We start from the raw sequence: 9,791 nt of genomic DNA on the forward strand, positions 1-9,791 counted from the left end.
ACTGTTGGTGTTGTTACAAGTGAATACATTAAAAAATTATTAGCACTATTTCTTAAATAGCCTTTATGCATTATATGTGATAAGAATATCATGTTTTCCTTATTAATAATGGTTACATCTATAAACATGTTGGCACTGACAACCGTATAGTGACAATAAAGGCATTCTATTCTATTCTATATGTATATTTTTTTTTAAATATTACATTTAATCTGCAACAACCAACCTTGGCCATTAGACAAAAGTATTTCTCCAAACATGTTGAATAAAACAGTTAACATTAAAGGAGACATACTATTTACTGATGTTTATTATTATTGTTGGGCTTTACTAGTGCAGCTTTACATGAGTCGTAGTTTAAAAATAATCTGTATTTATCCTATACTGGTCTTTGGTTTATTCACTTTCTAAGATGAGCTGCTTTAGGTTCTGATTGGCAGCCCCTCAGAAACCCCTGAGAAAACCTGTCTAAAGCCACCCCAAGGCCTGAGCTTTTAGCTCATGATTTGTACATATGCTGAAGGCATTATTTGAACATTTTGCCCATATTTAATATAAGCATTTTAAGTAACCAGCTACTTTTATCTAATTAATTCCTCCATTTTTAATTCATCACATGGTTCGTAATATTTACAGTTTCCCTGACTCAATAAACAAGATCACAGAGCATTAAGCTAATGCGATCACTGAGGATTCAGTTCCGTTTTCTAACAAAAAAACATTATTAAACTACATTTCCCATGAGCGGCTCTATTGATTGGTCGTCATACTCCGCACGAAATCTCGCGCTATGTGCGACCTGACCCTGCCCTGTGTCTCGCGCACTCGCAGCTTCTTCGCTCAGTATATAAAGCAGGACAACGACGGAAGGAGGACGGCTGGGGAGTCGCAGCCCGGGATTGTAAATAAGACCGCCTAAACTGTGTTTTATTTACAAAAGTGATGCCGGCTGTTTTAAAATATCTTTCCCAGTTGTTTTAAATCGTTTTTCGTAATTTTTGGCTCTATTCCTCGCCTATTTCCGTGTGGTTTTTACACTACGCGTATAATGGCGAGCTCGGCTAACTCGAACCCAGTGGTAAGGATCAATCTCTAAGGATTGTCAGCGGGGGAAAATGGGGGTAAAGTTATTGGAAAGCTGTCGACGAGCTGGTTTTATGTATTACAGTAAAATGAGTCTGCTTTAACAAACACTTCACTGTTATATCTATTAAAGGGAATACTTAAGTTTCAGTCAATCGGCCATTTATAATTAGTTTTCGAAACTAGGTAGTTCTTTCATTTGAAACCATCTCGGAGGAGGAATGGCTTACTTTAGAGAGGCAGTGTTTGAGTAAAAATAAGAGCACGTGTAGAAACTGAGGTTTAGCGATAAAGATGTAATTCTAGTTTAGTGGTTTTTCGGCAGGTTGAAGCTTTCATTAGTTGGAAGGTTACTTTACGTGATCACAGTAATGTCTAATAGCGTGTATGGCTAAATTCATTTTTGGTGGACGCTTGAGCTGCCAGCTTAGTTGTCTAAAATGCTTGTTTGTTCGTAGGAGGAAGAAATTATCAATTTAAGCTTTTATTATTGGATAGCTTATGAAATACAGATGTACGCAAAGCACATTGTCATCATCCACGGCGAGAGAATTGAGCGTTTAATATATATAGTTTATATATATTAAAGCCTCCTCAGTAGAAAGTCGTCAACTGCCTCATCATTGTCCACCATTCCACGACCAGAAGGCAGGGTAGCCGTCCCAAACCACTTCTTTAACCCATACCATATCAAATTTGTCCTTGCTACCTGCCAGCAGAGCCAAAAAATATTTAGCCAAAGCTGAGCACTGATAAGATAAGACACCGAAAATGTCCTTCACATTCCGCCACACACTATTTAAAAGAAAAAGGCTGTCGAGCGCGCACTCTGCGGCTCCGTAAAATGGCTTCCTCGTCTCCCTTCTCTCTCTCGGTTCTGGCCCTCCTCCTTTCCGCTGCCTGGTTTTTATACAGCCATATTGGCTCTCTAATATAGACTGCCCGGGATGGGAAGGTGCTACTCGACGCTACGTCACCGGCTCTACATATAAACAGCAGACTGAGCTTTAAATAGTGAGGAGCAGACAGGCCGAGGGGGAGGGAAGGAGAGACCGAGGTCTGCGCTGCGGACATCGGGGCAGCGCAGTGCGGTGGCCCGCGTGTGTGTCGCTTTGTTTCAGCCTCATATCACTCCGCTGAGACGGGACCGTTGGGCCCTGGCGGAGCTCTAAACGTTATGCGTTTGCTTTTTCCAGCGCGCGCGCAGTTCAGACCCCGGGGACATGTTTACCTTAGTAGTAGTAACATAAAGAGCTAGTTTATATGGGTTAGCATAACAAGCCACGTCGTGCCGTGCAAACGCTGCAACCCGCACCCCCACACATGATACTCAAGTGGGGGCTGTTTTAGAGTTTAGCTGCCAGCGTGCAACAGCTATTACCGTGTCATACCAATGAAAGCCAGTGTGGCAAGGCGTAAATAAATGTGATAATTATAACACCATCAGCTGTATGCTTAATGTTTTGTTGTCGTTTTGGCAGCTGGGAAGCCCAAAGAGGAGGTGTGCTTGCTAAATACACTGTTGAGGACTAATTTGATATAAAACCCAAGCTCATAATGATCAATACTGACTGTATCAGACATGTGGTTCATGTTTTACTGGAAAAAGCAAAAGTGTCTCTAATATAAACGGCATACTGTAAAAGTTTCTTTCCTCTTTTCTTCTTTTTTTCTTCCTCACAGCCTAAATTATACAAGAATGTGATTGACGATGTGATCAATGAGGTGCGAGAGCTGTTCCTGGACGAGGGAGTAGATGAGCAAGTTCTTCTGGAGCTGAAAACGGTAACCGTCCCTATCAGTGTTGCACCTGTATATAGCAACTGCAGGGGAAATGCCGCCTACTGCAGAGGTGTGCGCTCTTTGTAGTAAAGTGTACTGTAGCACGCTGCCCCAAACCAGAGCGCTTTGGAATGACTGCTGACCACTTCCTAGTTTGGAAGCTGTTGTAGTTGTTGTCTGGATGGACAGAAAACAGACTTCTGGAAACTTTCTGATTAAGTCACAAAAATGTCTTGTGCCCCCCCCCCCCCCCCCCCCAGGTTACCATGGTTTCCTTTGATGGATGGTGCTGTCAGTGCCACTGATGTGTTGCAGAATTTGCTTTGCGGCAACTTCTGTATGAGTTTTCTGGTGCAATCACCACCTTATATTCGAGTGTTACTTTCGGTAGGGCTTTACTGTCATAACACCGACGTATGCCTGTGAGAAGGTGGTGTCTGAACACCATTGAAATGACAACTCAAACAGTGTGTACACTGCATGATATGCTCAATTCAAGAGGAGGCTATGGCACATAAGCATACCTAGACAATGTGATTGACACAAATAAGCAAAAAAATTCAGTCTTAGCTTCATGGATTAAAGCGGTTTATTTGACCTCTTTTCACTTTGAGTTTGTGACCCATTAGTTAATATTGATGTCTGGCTCTCTTCCAGAGAGGTTCCCTCCCTGAGCCTGGTTCTGTTGGAGCTTTCTTCCTGTTAAAAGGGAGATTTTCCTTCCCATTGTCACCAAACACTTGCTCATAGGGGGTCGTCTGATTGTCAGGTTTTCTCTGTATTATTGTACCTTACAATATGAAGCACCTTGAAGGTGACTGTTTTTGTGACTATATAAATAAAACTGAATTAATTTAAACGATCGGCATGTCTGGTCAGTGTGATGCGTTTACAGGTTTGTCGATAATGACAGAATCTGCGCTAAACATTTACCTGGATGGAGATTTTCATTTGAAAACATGTCAGCATGGATTTAAATGGAGTCTTTGGCAGCTTTCTAACACATGTCTTTGTGCTGCCTCTGTTTGTTTCTACAGCTATGGGAGAACAAGCTGTTGCAGTCCAAGGCAGTGGAGGGCTTCCATACTGACGAGCAGACAGCCCTGCAGGCTGCACAGCAGCAGCAACAACAAGTTCAGCAGGTCCAACAAGTCCAGCAGGTGACCCAGCCAGCTCAGACCCAGCAAGTCATCCTGCCGCCCCAGCAACAGCAAGGTTAGCCAGCAGTGGCACACGGTGGTAAAAACATTTCCGAACAAGTGAACGCCTTTTTGGGCACTAAAAATGTCGCCTGCAGCTTTGAGTTATTTGCCGAACTGGCACAGGAAACAATGAATACTTACTGATCGTGTGCATTGTTTGTACACTTTTTGAAAAATATGAGGAATTGACCTGAAAATGTTTGTCTCCGCAGCTCCCCAGCAGCAAGTCATTGTTCAGGAATCTAAGCTTATACACATGGGTGGAACGGGGATGGTGAGTGGATCATGTGCACCAAAAATAAATGAAACTGTTGTTCAGGGAGGCATATAAAAAAGTAGCAAATGTATCTATTAACAGACATAGGTGATGCAATATCCATATGTGTGATGAACAGAACGAAGTGCTGCTCATTTTACGTTTTTAACAAATTCAGACATATTTTCTTTGAGTAGAAGTGAGAAACAAGAGAGGGTAGCATCTTTGTGGGTCTCTGCAGGCTTTTTCCTTAGTCCAGAATGACTGATCAAGTGTCACACGGATGGGGCAACAGGACTTGGAAGAGATTAACGGACTATTTTAATAGCCAGGACTGCAGTGGGTATAAGCCAGCAGTAATGCATTCTCCCACATGCTACTGCTGTGTCTAATACGCACTGACAAACACACCTTTCCTTCATCGAGTGAAATATGCAGGAAATCTTTTCCACTTTTTTCAACAGCACATGTTTAACGCGGCATCTGTCCATATGAAGCTTTCATCTCTGCTGCTGCTTCTTCTTTCTGTTTTCTGGAAGTGATTTTTGTATAATCCTCAAACGGTTCTTTAAAGCTTCACTTGCCAATTTTTAATCGTTTTCCAGTGGCTTTGTAGATGCAGCGAGAGAGTACAAACATGCTGCTTTTATCATGTCAGTCAATGCAATTTGAAGTTTAGTGCTTTAAATTGTAAAGAAGTTCAAAAACATTAAGTACTTAACATTGAAGTCTTTCATTCTTGAACCCTGAAATCCTTTGCTTCTGTATTATTTTGCATGCTTGTCACCGCTCTGCGTGTGTTCTTCTTTCCTCCTCTAGAGTGCAGCAGCTACCGCAGCAACCCTGGCTTTGCCCACAGCGGTCACCCAATACCAACAGCTCCTCACCAGCCAAGGTAAAACATGTTTATTTGCATTAAATTGCAAAGAAATGCTCCTTTCTCTCCGAATTATCTTCATGTGTAAAACTATATTTACACAACGTGCACCCACACGCTTTGTTTTGACGTCTCAGGCCAGATCCTGCAGGTAGTCCGTGCTCCCAACGGGGCTCAGTACATCATCCAGCCCCAGCAGCAGATCCTCCTGCAGCAGCAGATGCAGCCTGGTGGCGTGCAGGCACCGGTAATACAGCAGGTAAGAACTGTCATGCAGAGGGGCAGGGCTGCATATGACAGGAGGAAATGTGTGTGAAAAATAAAGCCAAATGGAGAGAGGTGGGGGAAAAAAGTCTTGGTGTGTCTGATTTATTTGCGTAATCAGTTCACTGTCTGTTTGTGACAAGTAGGTTAAATAAGGCTACATATCTGTGGGCCCTGTGGCTCTGACACAGTGGAAGAATCAATTCTTGGAAAAATAACCTCGAAATATGTAAGAAGTGCCATGAAAAACATGAAATGATTCTGGGAAACCGGGAGGATGCTGATTGCTCAGAGCTTACCACTTACCCCAAAAGAAATAGATCCATGACTCCACTACTTGTGACTTTTCCTAAATAAAAACACCGATTCAGATCAAAACTAGTGCCAAATTTCATTCATTCAGTTTAAATTGAGTCAGTTAAAATGTTGCAAAAGTGTTGTGCATATTCAGGTGGAGATCTTGTTTTAAAATAGAGTTTACATGTTGTGTTTGGGGTTTTTTTCCCTTCTCTAATATCTGTTTAGGTTCTGGCTCCTCTGCCGGGAGGCCTATCCCAGCAAGCAGGAGTCATCATACAGCCGCAGCAGATTGTCTTAACCCCAGGAAACAAAGTCCAAGGCAATACACAGGTCAGAACTTCAGTTCCTCCTGGACTCATTTCATTCCATTTCTATGGAAGTAGTTTATGCTCTATAGTAGTGTTTCCTCCATTTCTGTTCTCTTTGTTATTTAGAGAAATTAGAGTCTGTTTAATGTTTTAGAGGAGTGTCTGGGAAACCTTTGTTATTAATAATAACACCTGCACTGTGAAAGCATCGCGCATCAGTGTCGCAGATCACATTAGCCGATTACACTGACAAACCAGCATTTCCACTCAGATATGGTTTTGGTGTGAGTAACTATAGAAAGAAAGATTTGGTTAGCTGGCCAGTGTAACTGAGCTACGCTGCAAAAATCTGCAACGTTAGCTTATAAATCAACTCGAGCCTAAGTTACCATACGAGCCCTTGGTTTGGATAAAATTATCCACTCGAGGTAATGTTTTGCTACACGAGATTGCTCGCTGTTCCTCCTTGTTAGCAGGCTAACATTAGCTCAGAGCAGAGGTCTTCCCTCCATGAATTCAGTTCTTTAATAACTTTTTTCTTTCAGCTGTTGGCCAGCATTAGCTTACTTGCTAACACAGACAAATATCTTGATACCCAACATGGCGACTAGCTGGCTGACCTTATCTTTGCTACAAACATGCTCTGTGAAGTCGCATCATTTTTGCTGTCCTGTCCTTATTTTGGCTTTGAGTTGGAGTCTGTTGTGTAAAGAGCTGGTTATTTTGTCCCACATGAAAGCAATGCTAACATCATATGGGCGTACATGTTTTTAAACTCTGAGTTTCTTTCTACCATCAGGTGATGCAAGCAGCAGCTATGGCGCCACAGCCCAGTCAGGCAGCAACAGCTCAGGTCCAGCAGGTTCAGCAGGCCCCAGGAGCGACTGCACCACAAGCCTCAGCGCAGCCTCAGGCCCAACAGCAGCAACAGGCTCAGCCCCAGGCACAGCAGCCTCCCATGATGCTGCAGGTGGACGGAACCGGAGACACGTCTTCAGAAGAGGACGAGGATGAGGAGGAGTACGACGAAGATGACGATGAGGAGAAAGACAAGGATGGAGCAGAAGATGGGCAGGTTGAAGAGGTGAGCCAGGGAGGAAATAAGAGTGTTCAAAAACTCGCACGTTAAAGTAGCAGTAGGCAAGATTTTTATGGTCATTTATTATAAAGTAAGAACGCCGTAGACTCGTAGCACTGATGTTTCTGCCCCTCTTCAGAGGAGCTCTGTTGTTTTTGACATCATCTGTGTTTAAATCGGTTACCTGTATGACACCTGTGTGCCAAACTTTCATGCTATAATTGAATCTGCAGCTGAACGTAAACTGAAACAGGAGCAGCACAGTGCTTTTGTTTTCCAGAGTAGCTAGCAGCAGTTTTCCACAGGTAGCTGTTGGATTGGAGTGGCTATGCAAAAACCTGCCAGAAGAAAACCCGTTGTCATAGTTGGGGCAACGAAACAGAAACACCATCAGTTTGTGGCAATTGTCTTTTGTTTCTCACCCTGAAAGAGTCACGGTGATGCTGCTTCAGGATTAGACTATAAAAGCATCATTTCTGCAGCACTTTGTTACCCTGATACGTCCGGGTTGCTTTTTAAGGGATCGGGTCAGCGCCCCAGCTGAACAGAGGTTTGGGGAATGAAAAAGCTGCTTATTGCTGCACTACAAAGGTTACTCTTTAGTTTGTGTGGCTTTTCTGCAGAAGATTTTATAACACAGCAGGTTATATTTGGTACTGTTTGGTATCAGGCAAAAAGGAGAACGGGTTTAAAATCAAACTATTACTCGTTGCAATCTAGATTTGTGCTTTTACTGTTTAAATAAAGAAAATCCTGAATCTTAAACCACATTCCTGAGCAGCGAACATTTGTGATGAATCTGATTGGTTTGGTTTCCTACTCAGGAGCCGCTGAACAGTGGAGACGACGTCAGTGACGAAGAGGACCAGGAGCTGTTTGAAACAGACAACGTAGTGGTGTGCCAGTACGACAAGGTAGGAACTGATATATTCTGAAAGGCTGCAGTGTGTTCAAACCTGCCTGTGTATAAATATGCGAGTGCCTCTTTGGTACTTTTATGACATGTCTTGATATAGATCCTCCTGCGCTGGGGCCCGTTGGCTTTTTTGCATATCCGACTCGTTTAGTTTCACATCAGCATCCAGACAAAGACGTTAAACTGAGATTTGCAGAAGCAGTGAAAACAAAGAGATTATAAAATAACAGCGCAGAGCAGTTTTACTGTGTTAATGTGATTGGTACTCAGCATCGCTGTCAGCCTTTGTTTGCCAGTATCATTCAGAGTGCTGAAAAGGCTGCTGTAGATTGAAGGACGGGGCTTAAACAGGTTTTCACAGCAGCCTCCTCGTTTTTGGGGAGAAATGTCAGAAATCGTTAAAGAGGTATTTCACATTCCTTTGTTGTGAGTCTTCACTGTTTGCCTTTGATTCCCATCACAAAGCATCAAGTTGTTACATTATTTGATGCTAATTCAGTGGAGAAAAAGGGTCCAGCAGCGGTTAATGCCACAGTAAATTTGTCTGGCCTCGGCGCGCAGAGGCTAAAGACATCACACTGCGTCCACTGTAAGCTGAAACAATGTCCATCTGTCCTTGACGCCTACAACACTCATTTCCTTCTCTTTACTCTGCAGATTCACAGAAGTAAGAACAAATGGAAATTCCACCTGAAGGATGGGATCATGAATCTGAACGGGAGAGACTACGTCTTCTCCAAAGCCATCGGGGATGCCGAGTGGTGAAGCAGAAAAAGGAACGGGAGAAAGCAACAGGAGCAGGATCTCTGTAACTCCTTCTATCCAGTTAACAGACAGTTTAGCATCCTTCCACATCCTGTGACTGGATTCATTCAGGAAACTGTTTCTGAGACTCAGAACTCTTGAGACAAACCCAAAGGACTGTGAGGTACTGTAAAACCCGGGTGTAGTCAGAAAACACTCGACTAGCCTTGCGGGATGAGAAACCAACAGAGGAAGGGAAAAGCCCCGTGAGCCGAGCGCCGTTTCTCTTTATTTCTTCTTCCAGGCTTCTCTGCCTTTTTTCCCCCCAGAGGATTCACCTAACTTTGGAAAGAAAGCATTTCACCATCATACAGGTGTAGAGGACCAGGGTGACCTCGGCTTCCCTGCCACACAAGGACAGAGGTCATTCGTTATAACCCCATAGATGAGAAACACCTTTGCAATGCACTGTAGTCGGTTGACTGGATTGACTCGTGTCTACGTTCGTGTCCAAACTTAGTGCCACCAGTCGAGATCGCTGCCTTTAGAACGACCAGAATCACCTGTTTTTGGCTTCTTCTTTTTTTTATCCTAATTCTGTCTGAATTCACGTTTATGAAAAAGGTGCTCCAGAGTGTTTTTATGTAGGTGACCTGTTCTTTAAACATTATGTTTTAAATGCGTTTAATGAAGGAGTTAAAAAAGAAGGTAAAATAACATCACCTTACAATAACTCTTTTTTTTTTTTTATGATTTTTTTATTTTATTTTATTTTTTATCTTTGGCGCAGCACTTAACCCCCCCCCCCCCCCCCCCAGCACCTCCCCACTGGCTTCTCTGGAGCTTCATTCCATCTTTAACGTTAAGAAAAAGAAAAAAGTGTGAGACACTGAATTCATTTAAGGATTGTACAAAGGTGTCTCAGTTTGTCCTGTTGGTGTATCGCCTTTGCTTTTATTTTTAGTTCTCTGCAGCCGTCGG

At 43.0% G+C, this 9,791-nt stretch overlaps 1 protein-coding gene across 1 annotated transcript; it reads left to right on the forward strand.

Moving 5' to 3' along the window:
• Window positions 1-930: 930 nt before the first annotated feature.
• Window positions 931-9,589, forward strand: gtf2a1 (general transcription factor IIA, 1). Its single transcript, XM_063495703.1, has 10 exons — window positions 931-1,078; window positions 2,767-2,868; window positions 3,903-4,080; window positions 4,280-4,341; window positions 5,143-5,218; window positions 5,338-5,459; window positions 5,990-6,094; window positions 6,872-7,156; window positions 7,975-8,064; window positions 8,724-9,589. Exons 1-10 carry the CDS (start codon window positions 1,049-1,051, stop codon window positions 8,829-8,831), a joined length of 1,158 nt encoding a protein of 385 aa, XP_063351773.1. The 5' UTR covers window positions 931-1,048; the 3' UTR covers window positions 8,832-9,589.
• The last annotated feature ends 202 nt before the right edge of the window (window positions 9,590-9,791 follow it).

This window comes from Pelmatolapia mariae, linkage group LG15 (genome assembly GCF_036321145.2).
Source record: "Pelmatolapia mariae isolate MD_Pm_ZW linkage group LG15, Pm_UMD_F_2, whole genome shotgun sequence".
Taxonomy (NCBI): domain Eukaryota; kingdom Metazoa; phylum Chordata; class Actinopteri; order Cichliformes; family Cichlidae; genus Pelmatolapia; species Pelmatolapia mariae.